This window comes from Triturus cristatus, chromosome 6, assembly GCF_964204655.1.
Source record: "Triturus cristatus chromosome 6, aTriCri1.1, whole genome shotgun sequence".
Classification (NCBI taxonomy): Eukaryota; Metazoa; Chordata; class Amphibia; order Caudata; family Salamandridae; genus Triturus; species Triturus cristatus.
The window spans coordinates 1,215,206,174-1,215,233,348 of record NC_140589.1 but is presented as its reverse complement, the minus strand read 5'-3'; the positions used below and the strand labels follow the sequence as shown (position 1 = coordinate 1,215,233,348).

General features: G+C 49.9%; 1 protein-coding gene across 1 annotated transcript in view; it reads right to left on the bottom strand.

Moving 5' to 3' along the window:
• Window positions 1-16,047: 16,047 nt before the first annotated feature.
• Window positions 16,048-27,175, bottom strand: part of AHCTF1 (AT-hook containing transcription factor 1) — a 1,022,752-nt gene continuing 1,011,624 nt past the window's right edge. The window contains exon 38 of the mRNA XM_085612122.1: window positions 16,048-16,508. Within this exon, the coding sequence (XP_085468248.1) occupies window positions 16,310-16,508 (199 nt within the window). The 3' untranslated portion in view covers window positions 16,048-16,309. The remainder of the gene's footprint in view (window positions 16,509-27,175) is intronic.

The following is a 27,175-nucleotide window of genomic DNA, read 5'->3' as shown; positions in this document are numbered from 1 at the left end:
TAATCAGCTTGCTTCGTCATGTGAAGATCAAATCTCTTTGCTGCTCTCTTCAGGATATTATGGGAACCAACTATGCCTTTGGGAGGAAATCCATGGGTGGTGGTGTTGGGGATGACTGTGTTGGGATTAAGTCATCATTCCACTCAGAGTGGGTATCACTAAGTCCCCCCTCTTCCCTGTCATCTGAAGATAAAGTATCATGCACAGACATTGTTGTAAAGAATAAGTTACTTACCTTCGGTAACGATATATCAGTAAGAAACATTAGTTAGTTAGATTCCTTACCTTAGAATATCCCGAGGCGTCAGGCTGGATCCGGAAAGATTTTTCGTCAGCAGTACCCTTGCGCGTCGGTAGGCGTCGTCTGCATCTGTCGTCGGCGTCGTGATCGCCGGGATGACGTCGAGTACTTAGACACCGCCCTTGCGCGCTGACGTCAGTTCTGTACATAGCTTTCCACGCCAGGAACGCAGAGCCATGCAAGAAACCGACACTGGTGCCATTAAACTAGGGCCCTGAAAGGGATGACCTTAACCCTAGATATCAGTTTGCAGAACGGGGAGGATGGGTGGGGCGGGAAGGAATCTAACGAATGTTTCTTACAGATATATCGTTACTGAAGGTAAGTAACTTGTTCATCTGAAAGAAACACGTTAGTTAGATTCCTCACCTTAGAATAGATACCCCAGCAATACCAACCCCGGTGGAGGGTCTGCGAACCAAGATCACACCAGGAAGTCCTGGAGAACAGAACGGCCAAAGAAGCCGTCTCTCCGGACTTGGCTGTCCAGGCAGTAATGCTTGGCAAACATGTGCAGCGAGGTTCACGTTGCTGCCTGACAAATGTCCGGCGGAGGGACTCCCCGTCCCAAGGCAGTAGTAGCCACTGTGGCCCGAGTGTAATGGGCCCTCAGCCCCACAGGAGGATCCTTCTTAGCCAAGGAATAACAGACCTTAATGCACAAAACGACCCACCGAGAGATGGTCCGCTTGTGCACTGCCCGCCCCTTCTTAGCACCCACATAGCCAACGAAGAGTTGGTCGTCCACCCGGAACGGTTTTGTGCGGTCCAGACAGAAGGAGAGCGCACGTTTTGGGTCCAGACAGAGGAGCCTCTCCTCCTCTTTCGAGGGATGCGGAGGCGGAAAGAAGGTGGGCAAGGTAACAGACTGCCCGATGTGAAAGACAGTAACCACCTTAGGAAGAAAAAAAGGGCGAGTCCTCAGAACAACCTTGTCCGGATGGACAGAGAGGAAAGGAGGTTTATAAGAAAGAGCCTGGCGCTCACTCACTCTTCTGGCAGAGGTGATGGCAACCAGGAAAGCAGTCTTGAGAGTCAGAAGACGAAGAGGACAGTTATGAAGTGGCTCAAAAGGAGCGCACATCAGATAGGTTAACACCAGATTCAAGTCCCACTGAGGCATTACAAAGGGGACAGGAGGATACATGTGAGTAATGCCTTTTAAGAATCTATTTACAACAGGGGACTTGAAAAGAGAAGGTTGATCAGGAAGCCGTAAGAAGGCAGAAACAGCTGAAAGATATCCCTTGATGGTGCCCAGAGCAGAACCCTGCTGGGCCAGGTAAAGAAAGAGGAGAACCTCAGAAAGAGGGGCGGAAAGGGGATTCACAGCCTTTGCTGTGCGCCATGCCACAAATTTGTTCCACCTGCAGGCGTATACCGTTTTCGTGGAGGGATGCCTGGCTGCCAGAATGACATCACAGACTTCAGGAGGCAAGTCAAATAGCATCAACTGCCGCCGCTCAATCTCCAGGAAATACCAGATGGCAGTGGTGTTGTCCGTGAAGACCTGCACTACTCTTCCCCGGACAGAGGGAAGGAATGCCTTAAGAGCAAGCCGGATCGCCCGCAGCTCCAATAGGTTGATATGGAACCGGTACTCCGCCAGAGACCAGAGGCCTCTGATCTCCGACTCTCCCATGTGGCCCCCCCATCCCAGGAGGGACGCATCAGTCACCACTACGTGCTCCGGATGGGGTAGAGAGAGGGATCTGCCACTGACCCAATCGCGGTCCGTGAGCCACAGCGGAATCCGCAACCGCGTTGAGGCTGGTTCTGCGGCCTGTGGCTGGATGAACGTGCGGGGGCGCTCCTTCCTTGGCCACGAAAGGGACGAAAAGCAGAAGCTTGCTGGCGCTGGGCCGAGAGGCCCAAGGACTTGGCCGTAGCCCTGGAGTCCTTAAAGCGCTCCAGCGACTGCCATCAAAGGGCATGTCCATGAGGGTGCTCTGGAGATCCCCTGAAAAGTTTGTGGACCTCAGGCCAGGCGTGACAACGAATCGCCACCGTCGTTGCAATCGCTCTACCCAGCGAGTCCGTGGTGTCAAGCCTACATCTAATGGAGTACCGTGCTGCATCCCGCTCCTCAGCAAGAGCCTGGGCAAGCCGTGTCCTGCAGCACGTCCGCCACCGTATCCTACAAAGAGTGGGTGTAACGGTCCAAAAGGGACGCGGTATTAATGGACCGCAACCCCAGACTGAAGGAGGAAAACAGCTTCTTTCCAAACTGCTCCAACCTTTTGGATTCCCGATCCAGAGTGCAGACGGGAAGGCGGTTTGGGACGTAGAGGCCTGGATAACCAGACTCTCAGGGGTGGGGTGTACGGACAGAAAGCTGGGGTCACCTGGAGCTGGGCGGTGGCACCGGGCCACGTTCCGATCCACAGGAGAGACTGTGAAGGGCTTGGACCAAGTGCCGAACAGAACGTCAGTGAGAGCCTCATTAAACTGCAGTAGAGGCTCCGAAGAGCTTACCGGCGGTTGAAGCACCTCAGTGAGGAAGTTAGTCCTCACGGCCGCTGCAGGGAGCTCCAGGTGTAGGGCCTGGCTGCCCTGCGCAACACCACAGAATAAGTCGCACCCTCCTCCGTAGCCACGGAAGGAGGAGAGATGAAACCAGTGTCTAGACCACTGGCATCCCCCAGCTCGTCTGCCCAGTCCTGACTTAACTGGCACTGCTGTGCCAGAGGGTCCTCAGACCCCTCCCAGTCCTCCCCTTCATCCGTCTCCTGGTAAACAGGCAGAAAGGACGGAGCCGGGTCATAGATGAAATGCTCACCCATTGACGCCGGAGAAGGCGCCACTCCGACGCCAGACCCGGACTGAAACTAGGGATGGCGCAGGAGCGGCACCATGGGGGTCGTCACCGGTGGAGTCGTAAGGTCAACCGGCGTCGACCGGGATGCAGGCCTGGATCCCTTGGGGACCTGCGGCGTCAGGACCGGTCGACGACGGCGCCGGAGCCGAAGCCGCCGGCTCGCTAGGCCCCCCAGTCGGACCTGCGGGGGCCAGAGGCGCGCCGGCAGGCCTGGACGGCGGAGCGAGACTCCTCATGGCCACGAGGAAGTCCTGAATCTCGCCCGGAGTCACATGAGGACCAGGGACCGGAGGGTATGGGGCCGGAAGAGACTCCGGCGGAGCCGCGTGGGTGGTGCCACCCAAACCCTCGGCCGAGTCACGCGACCAGCGAGGGGAGTCAGAAGAGCGATGTCGCTTCTTCGACTTCTTTTTACTGTGCTTCGACTTACCTGAATGCGAGGACTTGGATCCCAACGAGCGGTGATGACTCCGGCTCCGCGACCGGTCCTTCGACCTCCTCCTCGACCGGGACCTCGAGCGGCGCGGAGCAGACTGCCGGATCTCGAGGAGCTTGCGGGACCGTTCCCGCCTAGCCTTCGTGGTCAAGGCCCGGCAGTGGGTGCACGACTTGTCATTGTGGTCGGCCCCAAGGCAGTAGAGACACCAATGGTGGGGGTCGGTAAACGACATCAGTCGGTGACAGACGTCACACGGCTTTAACCCGAGCATCAGGAGTCGAAGTCGACTCGAAAGGAGAGACAAAAATGTCCAAAAAGTTAGTCAACAAATTACTAAGGGTACGCTCTTCCCGGATCTGCGCTTACTGGCGTGGAAAAAAGAACTGACGTCAGCGCGTGAGGGCGGCGTCTTAAGTACTCCGACGACGTCATCCTGGCAATCACGACGCCAGACGTGGAGTCGCAGACGACGCCTAACGACGCGCAAGGGTATTGCTGACGAAAAATCTTTGAGTCCAGCCAGATGCCTGGGGATATTCGAAGGTAAGGAATCTAACTAACGTGTTTCTTTCAGACCTGTGGGGTATACCTTGCGGTTGGATGCTGGCAAATTTCTCCGGGTTTTTGGAGTAGAGAGTTGCATTAGAGGAGTATCTGGAGGCAGATTTGCCTGCATGGGGGAAGAGGCCGTAGGCAGAAACAGTTTGTGGTAGTCCGCCAGCATCAGTTGTAAATCTGAAACCAATGCCTTTTGTACCCATACCACATCCTCCTGATATGTTATTGGTAATGTAAGCCCTTTTGTTGAGGGGGGTTAATATTCATGGCCATAGTAGCCTTGCTCCTCTTCATCATTGTCGTGTTGGCATTTTACATATAGCGGTGGGGGACTGTGTGTGACCCCAAATCGACTATCATCCTCTGAACCATCCACTCGATGACTGGGTAGTAAGGGTGAGATCTTAACTGGGTGATGAATGTTCTGGCATTATATAAGTTGTTTTTGCCATCTCTTTTGGCTTTTCCCAAACTTTTTCCTTCATAGACTATGTCCTCAAAGAGGTCGACGGCAGCTTTACTGGCATTGCAGAGGGGAATGATTTCGCCTTTGATGGTTTTGTCATTGTCGACAAGGCAGAGTCTGGTTTAACTGTCTATGGGATGGGCGTTGTGGACTGTATCCTAGACGATGTGGTCATCTTCGACGGTGATCCAGTCACCGTTGTCTATGTTGTAGATGCCGCTGTAGTAGTTTTTGCTGTTAACGGCATAGTAGATTATTTCCTCGTTAACCGTGATGGGCTCACGGACGATCTCTCGGTCGAGGGTGCTGAGGACGGTTTTTGAACTAGTGGAAAATCTGAGGTGGAGGAGGCTCAGACCTCGATTTTATTGGTGTTTTCTGAAGAAAAAATAGTCTGAAGGACTTCGCTCCTTGTGAGACCCATGGTGGGTGTTTAAGTAGATTTTTTAGAAGAATTATTAGGGGAACGACCTTCGGACCTCTCTTTTATGAACTCTCCAGGAGGATGAGGGAGAATCCTCTGAAACATGGCAGTTTTTGAGCCACAACAGTAACCTCCCCTCTCGCTCCTTTAGGGTTTTAGAAGAAAAGGTTCCACATACCTTACAATCTTCCACTTTGTGGGATTGGTAGAGACAGTGATTGCAATTTTGTGCTGATCATCTGAATGATGTGAAAAAAGAACAACGGAACCCTGTAAGTCAGAGGGGACCAAGGGTAGCAGTATATTATTAGAGAAAGCCGTCCCTATCATGGAAAATATAAAACCATAACCATAAAACTGCAATCAGAGTTGGGTGTGTTATTGTCCAAATGGAACGTATTGTATTTATTTACATATTCAAAAAACATTAGACAACATATAATAACAAAGTGAGCAGAAAGTGACGAGGTTCTGGAAATCAAAAGATTTCCTGCCCTCAGGCATATAGCTGTAAAATGACTTTTAAGTGATATCAAGATTAGTCATGATAGAAAGAACATCTTGTACTCCACAACCGTCATACGTACAACTTGGAGTTAAGATGTATTGGTCGACGACGTTTCAATCCTCAACAGCGGTTATGGGATCATCATCAGGACAAGTAAATCTGAATGCCTGAGAGGATTCCTAAATAAGGCAGAGAATTGGGATAGGAGAAGGAATAGAATGACAGGTGGGGGGGGGAAGGAGGGGAGGAGAAAAAAGGAGAAGTTAGGGAAGGACGAGAGAGTAAAAATGAATCGATAAATGAGTTAAGGGTGAAGAAAGACTGAAGTGTTACATTGCACACTCTAGAACCAGACTAGTGCACCCCTGGTGACACGAAGATAAGGCAGCGGGGTCATGTGAGGGTGGGATCATGCTGGCCACGGGAAGTGGAATATATTATAGCGCACATATAATTATACATGTTGTGCAGGACGTGAAGGCCGTACCATAGTAAGTGTTGATGCAGTCCACTAATTTGGAGTTAGACTTATTGTGGGTTCAAGCTGGGGACCACAATTTCAATAGGAATAGGGGAACGATGTCCCGCCCATGGAACCGGGTCAGCACAGGGACACGCAGGTGAAGGACAATGCTGCAAGAGAGTGGAAAAAATAGAGGTCTGCTCGTTGTGGGGAACCTGCCCAGTAATTGGGATAAGGGCTACAGCGGGTGCTTACCTTCCAGAGAATGTTACTAGGGTCAATGCCTCGTCCCTGGCTGTGGTCCACGAAGCTCTCAATGGAGCGAGATTAAGTGGAAACCTGCGGGGAGAGGAAGGGAATGGTCAGGCTCGAGGGCGTCGATCCGCTAAGAACGCGCGTTTACGAAGTCCAACGCGTCTGCTTACCTTGTGGTAATACTTGCAGCTTCTCAGGATTGCAGGCACGTTGTATGTATGTGCCATGCAAGCAGGAAATTACTGAAGTATAAGTCATGGGTGCGCATGCGCGCACCAGATGAAGACTAGAACGTGAGGATTTCATTATTGCAGGGGGCGATAGGCGCCATGCTGAATAACATGCACAGTACGAATTGGCAATTGAGAGTAAGTACGGTAGAGGGAACAGAGAGAATAGATTGGAAGCAAGAAATAAAGCTGTCAAACGGCATGACAGATTATGGTGTCCATAAACGAGATGACATAGTATACATCAAAATGTGGCACTGTTATATAGTACTGGGAGATAATGCAAGCAAGATCTCCAAGTTAGACCATAAACCGGAAGCATGAATTGCACATGCCGTCCGGCATGGTATATCATGAGTCCGTAATCGAGATGAGGCATAGTTATATTGTATTGAGAGACAGATAGCACATGAGCAAAACATAATCTGACATATTATGGTTCCATAATCGAGATGACATTTAAGCATCAAATTGTGGCACAGTTATATGGTATTGAGAGACAGAGATATCGCAAGAGCAAAGCATAATCTAAAAGCTAGACGTGATTTGTAAACAGTGTTAAGTAAGTTTTTGGTGAACAAGGTCAGAAAGTACTTTTTGAGTAACTAACCTTCAGTTGTGTGCTAGACTGGTAATCAACACGGAAACACAGTCAATGCACAGTATTCATACATGTTATGGGTGGGGAAGGAGATAAAATGTTCAAATCAGTTAGTCTAGTCCTCCATACGGTTCAGTCCAGTATTGAGACTGTTAGTACGTAAAATCCATTTAAGTTCCTCCTTGTTCAGGATTCCACTGATGTCAGAATTTCGGGGCGGTGGGTGGATCACGTTAATTACTTGCCATTTCAAGTCCTCCTACGTATGCCCTAGGCTCGTGAAGTGTTCCACCAGAGGTGCATTTGGTGTTTGGCATCGCAGTCTGCTCCGATGTTGGCAAACTTGGATCCTGATTTTCTGTGTGGTCTGCCCAATATAAATTAGGTTGCATGGCCACGTAATTGCATACACAACATTATGGCTATTACAGTTGGAAAAATGTGTTAGGGTTACACCAATGCTTCCATAAACAAAGTTTTTGCTTTCAATATTCAGGTTGCAGACACTACAACATCCGCAACGATAGTGGCCCAGTGTGGGTGGCAGGCCCCATATTTCTGTGAGTGTTTGTGAAGTTATCGTAGGGATTAAGGATGCCCTGACTAAGTGATCCTTTAGGTTCTTTTTTTCTTGAAGGCAAATAGTGGGTGTTCTAATGTTAGTTTGCCGGCATTGAGTATAGACCAATGTTTTAGGATACAATTTTTCACCAAATTAGAAATAGAAGAGAATGTTGTCACATACCATCTGCTCATCATTGCTTTTGGGTTTGGGAGTCAGGAGTGTCTCACATGGGAAGTACCAGGCTCTTATGAGTGAGTTCTTGACAAGTTTACAGGGGTACCCTCTGTTGGTCAGTTTCTTCGAGAGGGTCTTAGCTTCCTTAAAGTAGTCACTTTTGAGTAAACAATTCCGTCTTATGCGGAGGAATTGAAAAAAAGGGTAAAGAGTATCGCAAGGCGCGTGGGTGATGGCTATTGTAAGCTAGTAAAGTGTTTTCCTCAGTAGGCTTACGGAAGAGTGTAGTGTAGAGCCTGTCACCTTCGGATACAATTAGTAGGTCAAGGAAGGAAACCTAATTTTTGCTGCGTGTCAGGGTGAATTTAAGACCATTCCAATGGTTACTGAGCCAATTGAGGAATAGGAGCAGGGAAGTTTCAGGTCCCTTCCAGATCAATAAGATATCTATATATCTTCTCCATTTTAATATACTAGAGGCAAATGGATTGACTGTGTCTCAAGCCAGTCCATGTAAAGGGTGGCAAAGTTTGGCGCGAAAACTGTGCCCATGGAGGTCCCTTTGATTTGTTGGTAAAAATTGTCAACAAACGCGAAGAAATTTCGCAACAGATTTTGAGAAGATGTAAAATAAAGGGAGTGAGGGGCCGGGTATGGGCGGGGTCTTGAGTCAAGAATGTTTTTAATAACGTCAATACCTTAATCCTGTGGGATATTGGTATATAATGACTCCACATCCAGAGTGCAAAGTATGCATTGGGCAGGGTAAAATGAAGGTTCCTCAACCAAGTTAATCATAGCCATGGTGTCCTTTATATAGCATTGTGACAAAGTCCTTAATGAAATGATCTACGTACCGGCCTAGGGGCTCTAAAATGGAGCCGCACCCAGATACAATGGGCCTTCCAGGCAGAGCTTCAGCATTCTTATGTACCTTTGGCAGTGTATAAGTCACAGGTGTTCTAGGGGATTTCGTATTCAAGTATAGAAATTTGTTTTTGCTAAGGGACCCCTTTGATTTGACGCCTTCTGTTATGGCGTGAATAAGGACCTGTATCTCTTATGTGGGATCAGATGCGAGTCTCACATAGTGGTCAGTATTGGACAGTTGTCCCCGGATTTCTGCTTTGTATGTCTCTATGTCCTGAAGTACAATTGCTCCCCCCTTATTAGCCGGTTTAATAACCACTTCCTCATTTTGTTTCAAATTCAATAGGGCACTTCTCTCTTGTAGGGGGAAGTTATATGGAATGAACCTGTGCTCTTGTTCTAAGCCCATGACTTATTTTAGGACAAGCTCCTCGAAGGTCTGTACCTCTGTGGGTATGCTGTTAGGGGGTGGGGAGAATGTGGAAGGTGGTCAAAACGATGTGTATGCTGATTGTGATGCATATGGTTTATCAAGGAAGAAGGCTTGTAGGCACACCTATCTAAAGAAACGGAGCAATTCGATCTGCAATTCCAGGAAATTGGGTTTTACAGTGGGGACGAAGGACAGTCCTTTGCTAAGCAATGCAATTTTTTTCCAAAAGTTGGTGGTTGGAGAGGTTAAATATCGGAATGGTTTTCTGGTCAGTCATGTGCCTGTTAGTTGCGAGACTCATGTCTGTATTATGTGTGGGTGGGTAACCCTACTCACCAGTGATAATATCTCTGCCTCGTCTGTCTCCTGGGGCACTGTACCATCTGGGAGGACTGTTCGGACCTCGGTTGGTTTGCCTTTCCTGGTCTGTGTCTAAAAAAATTGGTGTTAGTGTTCTTGTTTCTCCTAATTCTAATGTGGTGAAAATTGTAACCTAAAACATTGGTCTATACTCAACGCAGGCAAACTGACATTAGAACGCCCACTATTTGCCATCAAGGAAAATAGGAACATAAAGGATCACTTAGTCAGGGCCGCCTTAGCCCCTAAGAAAACTTCACAAACACTCACAGAAATATGGGGCTTGCCTCCCACACTGGGCCACTATCGTTGCGGAGGTTGTAGTGTCTGCAACCTGAATATTGAAAGCAAAAAATGTGTTTATGGAAGCATTGGTGTAACCCTAACACATGTTTCCAACTGTAGTAGCCATAATGTTGTGTATGGAATTACATGCCCATGCAACCTAATTTATATTGGGCAGACCACACAGAAAATCAGGATCCCATTTTGCTGACATCGGAGCAGACTGCGATGCCAAACACCAAATGCACCTCTGGTGGAACACTTCACGAGCTTAGGGCATAAGGAGGAGGACTTGAAATGGCAAGTAATTAACGTGATCCACCCACTGCCCCGAAATTCTGACATCAGTGGAATCCTGAACAAGGAGGAACTTAAATGGATTTTACGTACTAACAGTCTCCATACTGGACTGAACGGTATGGAAGACTGGACTAACTTGATTTGAACATTTTATCTCCTTCACCCATAACATGTATGAATCCTTCGCGTCGACTGTGTTTCCGTGTTAAATACCAGTCTAGTACACAACTGACAGTTACTCAAGAATTACTGTCTGACCTTGTTCACCAATCTAGAACTTACTTAACATGTGTAGCTTGTAGATTATGCTTTGCTCTTGCGCCATCTGTGTCTCTCAATACCATATAACTGTGCCACAATTTGATGCCAAAATGTCATCTCGATTATGGAACCATAATATGTAAGATTATGTTTTGCTCATGTGCTATCTCTGTCTCTCAATACAATACAACTATGCCTCATCTCGATAACGGAACCATGATATGCCATGCCGGACGGCATGTGCAACTCATGCTTCTGGTTTATGGTCTAAGTTGGAGATCTCGCCTGCATGGTCTCTCAATCCTATATAACAATGCCACATTTTGATGTATACTATGTCATATCATTTATAGACCCCATAATACGTCACGCTGTTTGACAGCATTATTTCTTGCTTCCAATCTATTATCTCTGTTCCCTCTACCGTACTCCCTCTCAATTGCCAATTCGTACTGTGCATATCATCCAGCATGGCGCCTATTGCCCACCGCAATAAGGAAATCCTCACATTCTAGTCTTCGTCTGGTGGATGCATGCACACCTACAACTTATACTTCCTTAATTTCCTGCTTGCATGGCACACGCATACAACGCACCGGCAAACCCGAGAAGCTGCAAGTATTACCACAAGCTAAGCAGACGCGTTGGAGTTTGTGAACGCGCGTTCTCAGAGGAACGATGCCCTTGCGTCTGACCGTTCCCTTCCTCACCACGCAGGTTTCCACTTGATCTCACTAGTCTGGTTGTAGAGTGCGTGATATAACACTTCATTCTTTCTTCACCCTTAACTCATTTATCAATTTTCAATCATTGGCATACTCGCTTGTCCTTCCCTAACTCTTCTCCCTTTTTTGCCCCCCCCTCGTTCTCTTCCTTATCCTATCCCAATTCCCTGCCTTATTCAGACATCCTCTCAGGTATTCTGATTTACTTGTCCTGATGATGATCCCGTAACCGCTGTTAGTGATCGAAACGTCGTCTACCAATAAATCTTAACTCCAACTTGTACTTATGACTGTTGTGGAGGACAAGATGTTCTTTCTATCTTGACTGTAATCTTGATACAACTTAAAAGTCACTTTACAGCTATATGCCGGAGGTCACAAAATCTTTTGGTTTCCAGAACCCCGTCACTTTCTGCTCACTTTATGTAATTATATGTTGTCTAATGTTTATTCAATATGTAAATAAATAAAATACTTTTCACTTGGACAATAACACACCCAACGCTGATTGCGGTTTTGTGGTTATGGTTTTATATTTTCCATAATAGCGACCGCTGTCTCTAATAAGATCATCTGAATGAAGCCAAAGGTCCCACATGGCTAAAAAGACATTTCTTAGCTTGCTCCGACATTGTAGAGTCAGATCTGGAGCAGCTGGTAATTAGTGGCATAAGGGAGATGCAAATAACTATCTGAATACTGGAAATAGCTGACCTGAGAAGAGATCAGTGGTGACTCCCTCACATGACGTGCGGTAGAAAATCTAAGATAGAAGCCTCTGAGAGGAGTGTTCTAGAGGGTGAAACAACCCAATTGATTGACCCTCAGAGTTTAGTCTCGTTTTTAAAATGAAAAAGATGTGTTACTAAAGTGAAGGATTTATGGCCTTCCCAGGCTACGCTTAATATAAAACTGCTTTCTAATGGTACAGTGAAACTTCCACATCGACAAAGGGGAATGATTTAAACAAGCATGTGAATCTATGAAAGATCAGGAACTGAGCAACGTCCCAGAAGCACAGGCGTGAAACATAAGACACGTCAAGTGCAAAACTTAGTCACAAGAAAATGTAGTTAAGACGAGTACGGGACTGCCCAACAAGGCAACTGGAAGGCCAAGGGGAAGACAGCACCCAAAGGGAAACAGAGATGCAGGACGCAGCACCCGGGACGACCCTCAGAAGAGGAACTGTCTCACAGGCACACCAGACACTGATAATGGTGACACCCGAAGGAAAAAAAAGACACATCTGAAGGGTGTGTCATCCGAGGCACAAAAGGTGTCTATAGGAACTGTGAATAAGTGCATGCAGAGCTGTGGAGAACAACATCAGATCCCCGGAACCACCACCTCCGACTGGGAGGAGAAATGCACCCCTACAGAAGAGAGGGACTGTTTATACATGAATGGGACAGACAAGACCCCCAAAAAGAAGAGCATCCAGAAGAGGAGGCTAACTCCAGGGAGCGGAACCATGGGAACCGTTGTTGCCGAAGCAGCATGAAAAGGCACCGAAGTGTACTATAAAATGTGCAAAGGAAAACGCCGCCATGCAGAACGACGGCAAACCTGAGTATAAGGCACCCAACTGCTCCCCGAAAAACGGGGATATAGGACCAGACCTCGCCGGATAGACGGAGGCGTATAAAAGGGGTACCCAGTGGTAAGTAACATGCGGGTATATATAGAAAGGACGAGCCACGAGACCAATGCAGCTGCGAGCGCTATAGCAGGAACCCGCCTAATGCACCGGTGGCAGCTTCGGAAGAAGCGTGTTGAAACACACTGAAAAGAGTTAGTTACAAGGAAAAAACCTCTAGAAGAGGAGCAGGAGACACACACACCAGGCGCAAGCAGGGCGAGACCTGTGGCATGTGGGAGGCAGTGTCAGAAGGCACAACATGGAAAACCACCCAAACTGTAAGATCAGGACATCAGGAGACGGGGGAGCCCAAAGGGACCTCCACGTCCGCCTGGCGCGGAGCAGAGTTACACAATAGCATACAGGTACCCCACCTGGGGTATATCACGTCCCTAAGAAAAACAGGAGGAACACCTTTTAGGGTAAACCGCAGTCAGAGGTCAAGATACAAACAACCTGTGGAACACCGCCACAGTCGGCTTACTGTCAGAACCAAAAACACACAGTCCAACTTGTGGACGCTGAATGAAAGTTGCAAAAAGAAAGGAGGGGTAACCACCCCAGGATAGGACGACCTGCCAAGTACAGGCCTATGGTGTGTGTGTGGGGGGGGGGGGAAAGCCCGCAAGGAGGCGCTGAACCACTGAGTCAGCATGGGTATTAAACAAAAAGACCCCATCAAAAGGCAGGTCAACAAGGCGCTCCCGAATATTCTCCGGGAAGACGCCATCCCACAACCAAGCATGGCGGGTTAGTGCAACAGAACCGGCCATAGCCCGGCCTGAGGAGTCTGAGGTATCCAGGGCCGAATGGATAGTAAATTCTGCCAGATCACGTCCGTCACGGATAAGACTGAGAAGGTCAACACGAGCGCCCTCAGAGGTTTGAAGACAGAAGAGACTCGGCAGAGTCCCAAAGGGCAGAAGTAGCCCGAGCCAAGACACACACCGTATTGAGGGAGTGAAGAGCCGCGCTAGTGGAGGCGAAAATATTATGACTCCAGCCATCTGGACTCCAGGGAGGGAGGAAGCAGCAGCGGAGGCAATGAAAGAAAGGCAGCTTGCAGAACAAGCCCTTGAACGTCCGGATGAACAAACAAGCAGACCGGATTGTCTGGGGCAGGGCGGTGCATGATGGAACAAGCCACCGGATCACCCGACGCCGGCGAGCCCAGGTCCCCAGAAAGGCATCATAAAGGGAGGCTTCGAAAGGTAGAAGTGGCTCTACATTCCCCGAACCGTGGTGGAGAACATCTAACAGGGGGTCAATAGGCAGGGGAACTGAAGGGGTCTGGATACGCAGAATGCGGGCAATCATGGAAACAACCTTCAAACGCCACACCAGCCTCAGTAGCGCTCCGAGGAAGGGACAGTAACTCATCTGTGGGTGAGGGCTGTAAGCTGAGCCACCCGCTCCAAGGGGATTGTACGGTGAACGGAGGAGTAGACCAATGTCCAAAAGGGGGGAAACGCCATGGACGAATGAGGGCCCTTAAGGGGCTTGTGAGGAGGCGGATAATCCGCAGGAGCCACAAATTCCAAGGGAGGACGAGGCAAGGATGGATCCGGCGTCGACGGATGTCGGGGTGACGCCGAACCTCCTCTGGAAGCCTCCAGAGAGGAGTCGATGATCCGGCATCAGGGCATCCTCGGTCGCCGACTCGGTCTCGTCCGGCGCTGACTCGGCATCGTTCGGCGCCGAATTGGCGCCAAATTGGCCTCAACCACATCAGGCTCTGGTTCCGAAGTAAGGCACGGAGCCGGAGCCACAAAGGCGCCGACTCAGCTTCAACCACAACAGGCTCCGACCGTGAAGTAGGGAACGGAGCCGGGGAAGCAAGTCTACGGCGCCGGACTGGCACCGGCTCGGCCTCCGAAGAGACAGCCGCCTGTCCGGAGGGCCGAGGGGGGACTCTGAGACAAGCTGCGAGTAAAGCAACCACCTGCGACGCCACAGGGAGCCCCACTGGACTATGCGGCGCGGTAGGGGTGTTATGGGCCAAAGAGGGAACCAGTCGGGCCGCGCCCTGATGACACCATATCTCCATCATCCCTAGAGGCAAGGGGCCCAGTCGGTGCAGGGGGCGAACCCGCCCGTGAGCGCACACTAGACCCCGCATGCATCAGAGGGTCCGAGGCCACCCCAGGGAGAGGAGGGGACCCAAGAGAGGCGTGCAGGGCCGCGGCATAAGCCGCCATTGGGGTCAGAGTCGCCCCCGCGCCAGAAAAAAATGGCAGGAGGGCCGACTCTCGGGTAGGCACGTCCGAAGAAGTCCGGGAACTAGCGTCCCTTTCAAAAGGAGGAAGGGAGGTAGAGGACCTCGGCGTCAGGACTTACCAGGAATGGGCGAGCAATGCACACGGGAACCAGACGGTGACCGACGCCGCAAACGGAACCCTCCGCCACTGGGACCTGCAGTCGAAGAGGAGGCCGGAGGCCGTGACGACTCCGACCGGGACAGGCAAGCCGAAAGTAGTTTCATCTGGCACTCTCGCAAGGACTTCGGCTTGAGTGGTTGGCAGGCGTCGCAATCCGTCGAGCCGTGGTGTTCGCCCAGACATCACATGCAGATAAGGTGTGGGTCCGTTGCCTGACATTTGCCGCAAACAGGAGGCACACGTTTTAAAACCCGAAGGCATTGCACACTGTTCCAGACATAAAGCGCCAAAAAGGGCCTGAAAACAGGCCAGAGGAACCGCTTACTCCGGATCCGCGTTGCACACGGAAAAGAAGGAAACTGACGTCAACGCGCCGGGAGGGACTTTTATGACCTCGCTGATGTCACGTCCGTGGACGACGTCAGGGCGGGGTCATATGGCGCGCAGAGGTGCTGCTGCTGCTGCAAAAAATTCCGGATCCAGTCAGACGCCTGGGGATAATTCTAAGTTAAGGAATCTGCGGGTAGATGTCTCTATCAGATATGCCAGTCATTTGCTCAAAACCATTGTGTTGTCCAACATTTGGACATGTTCTGCTTGATCGAGTACAACTTTGGTAGAAACTTACTTGTGGGACGCAAGACAGTGCTGAGACTGGTAAAGAGGGCTTACGCACTTGTAAAATAGTCTGTAACAAGACAGAAAAAGTACTCAATGTGGAATGAGCAGGCAGTTGGAGTTTGGGCAGTCAATTTCTGAAAACATTTGATGTATTTGTGCTTCCCTTTTTTGAGACTTCTTCATTGGTGAAGTTTCAACTTATTATGTTGGCCTTAAATAAAAAATTGATGGAATTCACTTTAAAAACTGGAACAGTCAACAATGAAGCAGTACAGTTCTTAAGTTTGAATGACAAAGAACTGTTTAATGTTAAAAAGGTCCTACTAGTAGTAGCAATACAGTATTTGTATAGAAAACGGAGTAAAGAAAACATGTTTGAAGTATACATCTTTATTTAACATTTCTATAAGCCATAGTTACATATTTTATAAATGTATGAAGGGTCAATAAAAAACTGCCTGACTGAACTCCATACGGAATTCATTCTCTTTTGAAATCATTTATGAAATTTTACAATAATTTATATAAATTATTTTCTCTCCAATATGATTTTTTTTATTCAACACAATTGAGGACATGAATTTACAAACTGCGGTATACATACAAACTGTAAAACAAAAAACGACACATGATCATCGCATCTTCCTACGGGTGACTGGCTTCGTAAAAGCGGATAGCAATCTTTTCCTGTTTCTTCGAAGAGTCCCCTTTTCTGTGCCTTCATCAGAAGATGCTTGAGCTTTGCTGCTTGCTTCTGTAGCTGGACTAGGCATGGGTGATAAAAGGTTAACCTCCACTGGGGGTGGTGACCAAGGAACTTTGTCTGAAGACCTAGAATACATAAAATAAAAAACAAAAATGTTGATTAGTCAAAAGATATTAAATATTCCATAGAAACTGCCCTGCCCAGTTGGGTGCTTAAATGAGATCTTAGTACATGACTCACAGTACTCGCCTTTTAAACTTCTAATGCCACTTCCAGGAGAATCTTCACAACACTACATCACAATTTATTATTTTACTGCTTAAATAATAGTACAGGTATGCATTCTTTAATTATGACTTTTACAAACTCTGCACGTTCACAAAGGGCAGAATTATTTATAAAAATGCTAGTCTGACTCCAGGTGAAAAGGTTAGAATCAGCAAACACTGCTGAAATTCTTAAAATCTTAGATACCAGCAGTGTAGAGACATTTGAATCTAATTCTATCCTCAATCCACAGGCAAAACACTATTTCTTTATTTAGCCTTAATCCCTGCGTTCTCAGTCAACTGTAAATTGTTCAGTAGCCTCCTGTTTCAATAAATACGTTAACGAACAAGGTACTTCCCTTCGGTAACGATAAATCTGTAAGAAACATAGGTCCGTTATTGATTCCTTACCTTAGAATTACACCCAGGCGTCAGACTGGATCCGGAAAGTTTATTGTTAGCAGTACCCCTGCGTGTCGGAAGGTGGCATCGGTCGACTCCGCGTTCATCGTTGGCGTCGTGGTTGCCGGGATGACGTTGCAGTAGCTACATGGATGCCGCCCTCGCACGCTGACATCAGTTCTGTACACAACTTTCCACGCCAGAAGCACAGAGCCATGCAAGACACTGACCACTGGTGCACAAAACTAGGGCCCTGAAAGGAAGTCCTTAACTCTAGAAGTCAGTTCGCAGAACGGGGAGGATGGGTGGGGCGGCAAGGAATCTATAACTAACCTTTGTTTCTTACAGATATAGCGTTACCGTAGGTAAGTAACTTGTTCATCTAAAAGAGACTATTAGTTGTAGATTCCTTACCTTATAATAGCTACCCCAGCATTACCAACCCCGGAGGTGGGTCTGCGAACTAAGTTCACACCAGAAAGTCCTGGAGAATTAAAAGGCCAAAGAAGCAGTCTCTCCAGACTTGGCTGTGCAGGGATGCCCATGTGGCTGCCTGGCAGATGTCACTGAGGGGGACTCCACGTCCCAAAGCAGTAGTGGCTGCTGTCGTCCTGGTGGAATGGGTGCGCAGTCCTACTGGAGGCTTCTTTTTCGCCAAGGAATAACAGATTTAATGCAAAGGACAACCCATTTAGAGATGGTCCATTTTTGCACAGCCCGACCTTTCTTGGCACCCAAATAGCCAACAAAGAGTTGATCGTCAATCTGGAATTTGTTTTGTGCAATCCAAATAGAATAACGCAGGTTTTGGATCCTGACGGTGGAGTCTCTTCTCCTACTTAGAAGGATGCAGGGGCGGAAGAAGGTGGGCAAAATGATGGTCTGTCCTATGTGGAAAGAGGTAACCACTTTGGGAAGAAACGAAGGTCTAGTTCTAAGGACAACTTTGTCCAGATGAACAGCCAGGAAAGGAGGTTTAGAAAAAAGAGCCTGTAGCTCACTCACCCTGCGAGCAGAGGTGATGGCAACCAGAAAAGCAGTCTTATGAGTCAAGAGTTCGAGAGGACAATTATGTAATGGCTTGTAAGGAGCACACATAAGGTATGTTAGAACCAGATTAAAGTCCCACTGGGGCATTACGAAAGGAATAGGAGGAAAGAGGTGAGTAATGCCCTTAAGAAATTTATTTACAATAGGGGACTTGAAAAGAGAAGGCTAATCAGGAAGCCGAAGAAAGGCCGAAATGGCCGAAAGATAGCCTTTGAGGGTGCCTAGAGCAGAGCCCTGCTGGGCCAAAGAAAGAATGAAGAGGAGAGCCTCTGAAAGGAGGCAGAAAAGGGATCCACAGCTTTGCTGTGCACCATGCCACAAATCCGTTCCATCTAGAGGCATATACCGTTTTAGTGGAGGGACGACTGGTTGCCAAGATTACATTAAAGACTTCGGGAGGAAGGTCAAAAGCTGACAACGGTCGCCGCCCAAACTCCAAGCAATGAGGTGGAGGCTGGACAGGTTCGGGCGGAGGACTGTCCCCTGCTGCTGCAACAGAAGATCCTCCTGAATGGGCAGTCTGATCTGAGGATCGATGGCCATGTGCAATAGCTCGGGATACCAGACTCTTCGTGCCCAGTCTGGAGCCGCATGAATGACTTGGTCCCAGTCGCGCTTGATCTTCATCAGCACTCTGGGAAGAAGTGGTATAGGCGGAAAGGCATATAGAAGACTGCAACTCCACTCGCGATGAAAAGCGCCGCCAAGCTAGTGCCGCCTTGGAAATTCCAACGTGCAGAACTGCTGACATTATGTGTTCGCTTCGGTGGCAAAAAAATCTAACAAAGGATCACCCCACAGGTGAAAGAGACCTTGCACCACCTCTGAGTGAAGATGACATTCGTGATCCATCATGCACCTGTGGCTGAGTTTGTCCACCCTGGCATTCAGGGAACCTGCCAGGTGTTAAACCACCGGAGACATGCCTTGATGTTCAAGCCATGTCCAAGCCATGTCCAAAGGCGGAGAGCCTCTTGACATAGGGTCCACAACCCCACCCGCCCTGTTTGTTGCAGTACCACATGGCGGTGGTGTTGTCCGTGAACACCTGCACTACCCTTCCTTTGACAGAGGGAAGGAATGCCTTCAGTGCAAGACGAATCGCCCGGAGTTCCAGAAGGTTGATGTGTAGACTCTGATCTCCGCCTCCCCCGTGTGGCTGCCCCATCCCAGAGAGGAAGCATCTGTCACCACTGTGAAGCCTGGTTGAGGAAGGGAGAGGAATCTGCTGTTGACCCAATCCTGGTTCGTTAGCCACCACTGCAATTGGTGTGCAGTGCCCTCCGAGATCTGAGGGCAATCTGAAAGATTACCCTGATGCGGTGCCCACTGGAGCTTCAGGTCCCACTGCAGAGCCCGCATATACCACCTGGCATGATCCACCAGCAGGATGCAGGAGGCAATGAGGCCCAGCAACCTCAGGGTCATTCTCACCAAAACCGGGAATAGAGGCTGAAACATCGGAATCATAGCCCGAATATCCCGGACTTGCTGCTATGCAGGATAAGCCTGAAACTGCGCTGTATCCAGAACCGCTCCAATGAAAATGAGCTTCTGAGAGAGAATCAGGTGTGACTTCGGCACGTTGATAGTGAAACGAGTGCGTACAGGAGGTCTGCCGTAGTCTAGAGGTGGGAGATGACAGCCTGGGGTGAACTCGCCTTCAACAGCCAGTCGTCGAGATAGGGGAAGGCTGGAACCCCTGATCTGCGCAGATGAGCCGCAACCACCGCCATCACTTTTGTGAACACCCGTGGGGTGCTGGTAAGGCCAAAGGGGAGCACGGTAAACTGAAAATACTTGTGGCCTACTGTGAATCGTAGGTAACGCCGATGGACAGGCAGGACAGGGATGTGAAAATAGGCGTCCTGCAAGTCCAACGAGAGCAGATAGGACCTGAGCTAATGTCAACATTTTGAACTTCTCCTTCCGGAAGAAGCGGTTGACGTCCCTGAGATCCAAGACAGGATGCGGGCTTGGTCTTTCTTGGGTACTGTGAGAAGTTGGCCTGATATATGTCGTCACTAATTCTAGTGTACACCTTGTATCAGTCCAAACAACCCTTATGGTGATGGGTTGTAAAGTCAACCTTATAGACCAGCTATCCTAGTGGTAGCATGGACAAGAGGAGTCTTAGGCTAAACTCTGTATGGCATGTGAAGCCAGCTGTTATACCATTTGTAATCCCTTGAATACCAAATGAAAGGACACCACAACAGATATATATAAAAATAGAATGTATTTATTCTAGTCAAACCCTCAGCACTCTTTATGAGATTCGAGGTAAGTACAACACAGTCTTATTTAAGCATACATTAGGTCACACAGGTAAGTAATACAGTTGGGCCCTAGGGGCCACGCAAACCATATACTAAGTAAGTGGTATAAGGACCACTGTCACAAACACAGGATAGGCCTAGGGAATCGCTGGGGCTACACTATACTACCAAAGGTTAGGAAGTAGGAGGCCCACGGGATTCAGGTGCAGAGTGGAAACACTCACGCGTAATGCGTAAAAGTCGATAGAATTACTAGCAGTTAGAAATTAACAGTTTTAGGACACTTCTGGTATAGCTAGAAAGTCGAGACTCGGAAACTAGACCCTAGGATAGTCAATACCCTTGTGAGCACCGAAGTACTCAAGTTACCAAGCCCACGGGCTGCGGGTGCATAGGTGTGAACTTGCGTCGGGTTTCGTTGTTGACTTCTATGGATGCCTGAAGGAAAGTTGCTGACAGGCAGTCAGTGCAGATTGTCCGGTGGATCCCAAGGATGGTATCAAGAAGGAAGGAACCTGCAAGCAGAAAGGACAGAGTCTAGGTCACCAGCCAGGAGCCGAGAAGGAACCAGGAAGGAACCAGGCGATGTCATGAAGATGCAGGTGAAGAGGTGAAGCTTGTCGCAGCAGCCACGGGTACCAGGAGACGTCGAGGACGACCAGGACCAGGAGGTGAGCTGTCCCACGAAGGCTCTTGCTGTAGGCGGCGTCGAAGTCGAGTCAGGACCCAACAAGCCTTGGCAAGCGGAACCCACGCAGGATGAAGGACTTGCTTCTGGTGCAGACCAGGAAGGTCTGGGGTGCTTCTCTTTCACAGAGGAGCGGGTGCCAGTCTGGAGGAGCCGGACCAGCAAGGTGAAATTAAAGGTTCGTCGTCGCTGAGGTCACTAGCCAACGGGTCAGCAACCGGACAACACGTCGAGCAACTCGGGTGCAGAAGGGCCCCACGCAGAACACGTGAAGTGTGGGGAGCTCATCTTCGTTGCAGATGGTGCTCGGGATTGGGGCTTCTCAATTCCCCAAGCACAGCCTTCGTGGGACAGCTCACCTCCTGGTCCTGGTCGTCCTCGACGTCTCCTGGTACCCGTGGCTGCAGCGACAAGCTTCACCTCTTCACCTGCATCTTCACGACATCGCCTGGTTCCTTCCTGGTTCCTTCCCGGCTCCTGGCTGGTGACCTAGACTCTGTCCCTTCTGCTTGCAGGTTCCTTCCTTCTTGATCCCATCCTTGGGATCCACCGGACACTCTGCACTGACTGCCTGTCAGCAACTTTCCTTCAGGCATCCATAGAAGTCAACGACGAAACCCGACGCAAGTTCACACCTATGCACCCGCAGCCCGTGGGCTAGGTAACTTGAGTACTTCGGTGCTCACAAGGGTATTGACTATCCTAGGGTCTAGTTTCCGAGACTCGACTTTCTAGCTATACCAGAAGTGTCCTAAAACTGTTAATTTCTAACTGCTAGTAATTCTATCGACTTTTACGCATTACGTGTGAGTGTTTCCACTCTGCACCTGAATCCCGTGGGCCTCCCACTTCCTAACCTTTGGTAGTATAGTGTAGCCCTAGCGATTCCCTAGGCCTAGGCCTATCCTGTGTTCATGACAGTGGTCCTTATACCACTTACTTAGTATATGGTTTGCGTGGCCCCTAGGGCCTAACTGTATTACTTACCTGTGTGACTTAATGTATGCTTAAATAAGACTGTGTTGTACTTAACTCGAATCTCATAAAGAGTGCTGAGGGTTTGACTAGAATAAATACATTCTATTTTTATATACATCTGTTGTGGTGTCCTTTTATTTGGTATTCAAGGGATTACAAATGGTATAACAGCTGGCTTCACATGCCATACAGAGTTTAGCCTAAGACTGCTCTTGTCCATGCTACCACTAGGATAGCTGGTCTAGAAGGTTGACTTTACAACCAATCACCATAAGGGTTGTTTGGACTGATACAAGGTGTACACTAGAATTAGTGACATCATATATCAGGCCAACTTCTCACAGGTACCAGGAAGTAGTGGGAATAACGACCATGACCTACTTCTGGCACAGGAACTCGCTCTACAGCTCCATTGGCCAAGAGAGCCGTAATTTCCTGACGGAGAAGGACCAAATGATCCTCCGACATGCGATGGAATGTGGGTGGCATGGAGGGTGGGGTAGTCTCGAAGGAAAGAAAGTAGCCCTTTTGGACTATCTGCAAAACCCACCTGTTGATGTGAGGTTATGCCAGTGGGGGAGGTGATGGCGGATCCTGCTGCCCAGTGGCAACTGATAGGCCTGAAAGGTCAGACTAGGAAGGTTTGGAGGCTGCTGCAGAGGGGGCGCTGGTGGACTGGCTCGCCCGCTGGCCCCCAGACCCACGACGCTGGGTCCCACATCCCCAGTCGAGCAGAGGCTGGGTAGCTTGCGCAGGCCTGTGTCTCTGGGTGGAACGTGGTTCGGCAACTCTTTTGTAGCCACGAAAGGGGCGAAAAGCAGACTGCGTGGGGCGAGAGGTGGTAGCGAGGCCCAAGGATCTGGCCGTAGCCCTAGAATCCTTAAATCGCTTGAGCGCGACGGCCAAAGGCCATGTCCAAAAGTGTAGATTGGACATCACCCGAGAAGCCAGTGGACCTCAGCCAGGCATAGCGTCTTAGGGCTACAGACGTTGAAATCGTCCTGCCTAGTGAGTCGGCGGAGTCCAGCCCACATCGTATGGCGAATTTCGCTGCATCTCTACCCTTAGACATTGCACAGGAGAGAACGGCACGGGCTCTTCCGGGCAGTGGCAGCACCTGTGCAACCGTATCCCACACAGAGTGGGTGTAACGGCCCAAGAGACATGCGGTGTTCACCGACCGCAGTCCTAAGCTGGCGAAAGAAAATAATCTTTCCAAGATGATCCAGCTTCTTGGATTCCCTATCTGGTAGAGCAGAAGGGAATGCGCCTTTGGAAGTTGAGGCTTGGACCACCAAGCTCTCGGGGGTAGGGTGATGGGAGAGGAAAATAGGGTCGCCCGGGAAAGGTGGTGGCGTCGGGCAATCATCCTATTCACAGGAGCCCCTGTGCTGGGCTTGGACCAAGTGCCAAGAAGGAGATCCGTGAGGGCCTTATTGAACGGCAGCAGGGGCTCCAAAGAGGCTGCTGCCGGTTAAAACACCTCAGTCAGGGTGTTGGTCCTGACTGCCAACGTAGGAAGCTCAAGGATCAAAGCCTCAGCCGCCCTACGCAACAGCACAGCTTAAGAGGTTCCTTCCTCATAGCCACGGTAGGGGGAGAAAGCATGCTGAGGTCTGGAGAGGTGTCCAGACCACTGGCCTCACCCAACTCCTCTCTCCAGTAAGGTTCTTGCAACTGGTCTGCCAAAGGGTCAACAGACCCCTCCCAGTCCTCCTCACCTTCCTCTGGTTGCCACTCAGGGCGATAGCGAACACCAGGGTAGAACACTGGTACAAAAGTACTGACCGGCGCTGGTCAACGCCAGTCACTCCGTGTCTAAGTCTAGGAGGAGGCCGGGGTCGACACTGGCTGGGGACACAACCGGCATCAGAGGTGTAACCAGTGGATTTGGCGCCGGAGGTGTCATAAGGTCGAAGCAGCCATCGAAGGCCTAGAACCCCCATCCGAGTCTGCGGGGCCCGAAGGCGCGCCAGCGGAGTCGGGCTGCCTAAAGATGGAGTGGAGGGCTTTGTGAAAACTACTAAGTTGGGCAAGGGTTGCTCTGGCTCCCGGGAAGGGCGGTAAGCTCGGAGCTGACCCAGTAGGCTCTGTGGGAGGAGCTGAAGGACGACGACCTTCCGCATCCTGCGTCACGTCGTCCGATGGGGAGAATTCGAAGAGCGACGGTGCTTCTTCGCCTTCTTTTTGTGCTTCGACTTACCCGAAGACTTCGAAGAGGACTGTTGGTGGTGACTCTGTGACCAGTCCCGCGACCTGCCTCTCGACCTGGACCTCGAGCGGCGCAGAGCTGACTGCCCGGCCTCCAGAAGCTTTCGGGACTGCTCCTGCAAAGACTTCGGGCACATGACCAGACAGTCGGAGCACGACTTTGGGTCATGGTCGCAACCAAGCATCACAAGGTGCGGATCCGTAACCAACATCAATTTGTGACAGGAATCACATGGTTTGAATCCGGTCCGCCTATGTGCCATCCCTGTGCACCAGGAGTCGAACGACTCAAAAAAGATGTCGACAAAAGTCGAAAAATGACAGTCAAAAAGTGACTAGAGGTACAGCTCGCTCTTAATCTGCGCTTGCTGGCACGGAAAAATGAAAGAAATAACATCAGTGTGCAGGGGCGGTGTCTAAGTAGATATCGCGACATCATCCCGGTGATCACGATGCCGAATAGGAGTGCGGAGTCGACCAACTCGTAGGGGTACTGCGCCGAAAAACTTTTCTCCGGATCCAGTGTGATGCCTGGGGGTAATTCTAAGGTAAGGAATCTATCTCTAATAGTCTCTTTCAGATAAATATTCTCCCATTCCCGCTGTGTAAAGGAGCGACCCAGTTCGGACTCCCATCTTCCCTGGCCCGAGGATTTATTAATGGGCAGGGGAGGGCGAAGGAGGCAGTATGGATCGGATAGAAGGTGAACATCGGATGTTTTGGATAGCAGCCCCCTCTCACAAGGGGTGAGATGGTGTTGAGCATGGGGTCGAATCGTGAGGTGCCTCACCCAGTTTCTGATCTGATGCTACCAGTATTGTTCGGATTCAGGGATGCCCTGTTGTAAGCAGAAGTCCTGGAATGACAGGGGAGCAGCATCATCGAAGAAATGCCCGATAGATTTACAGCCCCACTGTCTCCACTGAGCGAGGGCCCCGGAGTGAAATCAAGATTGTCAGCTATGGGAGTCAGCAGTGATGGGAATGAAGTAATGCCCCTCCTCTCAGCGACTTTGTCCCATGCCACAAGAGGGGCCTGTGTGATGGGAGACAAGTAAAGGCTTTTGAGACGTGCCTGTTTGGGGAGGAAGGGAATCTCCCACAGGGATTGTCCCACCACAACCTTATCCATGAAAAGCCAGTGTTTTTCGGACTCGGGACACAAACTCAACAAAATCCTAAGGTGCACAGCCCAGTAATACCAATGCAGATTCGGCACCCCGACCTTCCTCTTTTGGGGCTTGTAACAGATGTCTCTATGGAAGCCAGGCCTCTTATCTGCCTATACAAAGCTATCGATCTCCCGTTGTAGAGTGCTGAGAGACCCGGTGGGTGAGGGAGGTTCCACTGGGAGGTGCATCTTCGGTAGACTATAGTTCTCTTTACCGCCACAGCTAAGCCCAGCCAAGAAAGGGTGTGTGGTCTCCAGCGGTGCAGGTCAGTTAGTATTTGCTGAAGTAGGGCTGTATAATTAAGGGACACGGGTTTTGAGTGTTCGCTGTGAGCTGTAACTAGAGATAGGGGACTGAGGCTCATTGAATAGGGTAAGAGTGTTGTACTCGGAGAGCGTGGAGGCCCAGAGTGATTAATTGAGAGTTTGGGATTTATGGACGTTGACCATAAATTTTGCCGCATGGACGAACAGCTTGAGTTCTGCCATGAAGGAGGTCGAGGGAGCCTCCAACCTGGCCACAACGTCATCCGCATATAGACTGATAGTATGCTTGTCCCCCCAAAACAAACTCCAGATATAAGGGGGTCGTTGCGTATCCTTTGAGCCATGGGCTCCATATAAAGGGCGAATAAGAGGGGAGACAGCAGACAGCCCACAGCCCTACCTCTACGGGTTGGGAAGGTTGGGGGAGGTGTAACTGTTCACTCGCACAGTTGCCGAGGGCAGTGTGTAACTGCTCAGGACGGACTTGATAAACCGACTTAGAAATCTAAAGTGTTTCTCTCAGGTAGGGCCAATGAATCCTATTAAACCCCTTTTCTGCGTCAATAGATAGAAGCATGCATTTTGCATCAAGTCTTTGTGCCTCATCAAAGTGGAGTAGCCTTTTCATAATGTTGCCGCATTGGCATTGATCGCTTCTCGGCCTTTTGGCTAATATCAAGTGTAGTATTGTCGCTGCATTGGCAATTGGGGACAAAACCCTAGGACCCGATCTAGCAAGCCAGGCAGGAGATGAGTCAATCGAGGGGCCAAGATCCCACAGAAGAGTTCCTTCCTATTCTGTGTGTTGTTGTCGAGGCGGTCTTTGAAGGAGGTCCTCTTGGCAGTCCTGATGAGGTGATGGTGGTTGCGGATGGCGTCCTTGTGGGCTGCATGGCTGTCCGGAGTCGGTTCACTGTGCCATTGCTTCTTTAGTTTCCGGCAGGCTCGCTTGGAGTTCTGGGGTGAACCAGCTGGCCCTCTTGCTGGTGTCTCTGTGGGAGGGTTTCTTCAGCGGGCGAGGGTGTTTGCGCAGTCGTCGATCCAGCGTCTGAGGCTGTGGGCAGCGTCGTCTGTGTTGGAGGGTTCGGTGGGTGGGCTGAGAGCGAGGGTTGCTTGTAGTTGGTCTTCGGTGATTTTGCTCCAGCAGCGGCGGGGGATCGGTTGGGTGCGGTGGTGGGTTTCTGGAAGGTGAAGTGGATGCATCGGTGGTCGGTCCAGAGGAGTTCGGTGATGTGGCTGAAGGAGACGTGGCAGCTTGAGAAGACGAGGTCGAGCGTGTGACCGGCGAAGTGGGTAGGCATTGTGACGAGTTGCCGCGGTCCGAGGTTGGCGAGGTTATCGATCCGGGTGGTGGAGTTGCGGTCGTTGTTCTCAAGGTGAAAATTCAGGTCTCCGAGGTCTCTCTTGCTTGCTGCCATGTGGGAGGAGTATAGAGTGAAGCAATGCAAAGGGTGTGCAGTGGCAACTAGGAGTTCCCG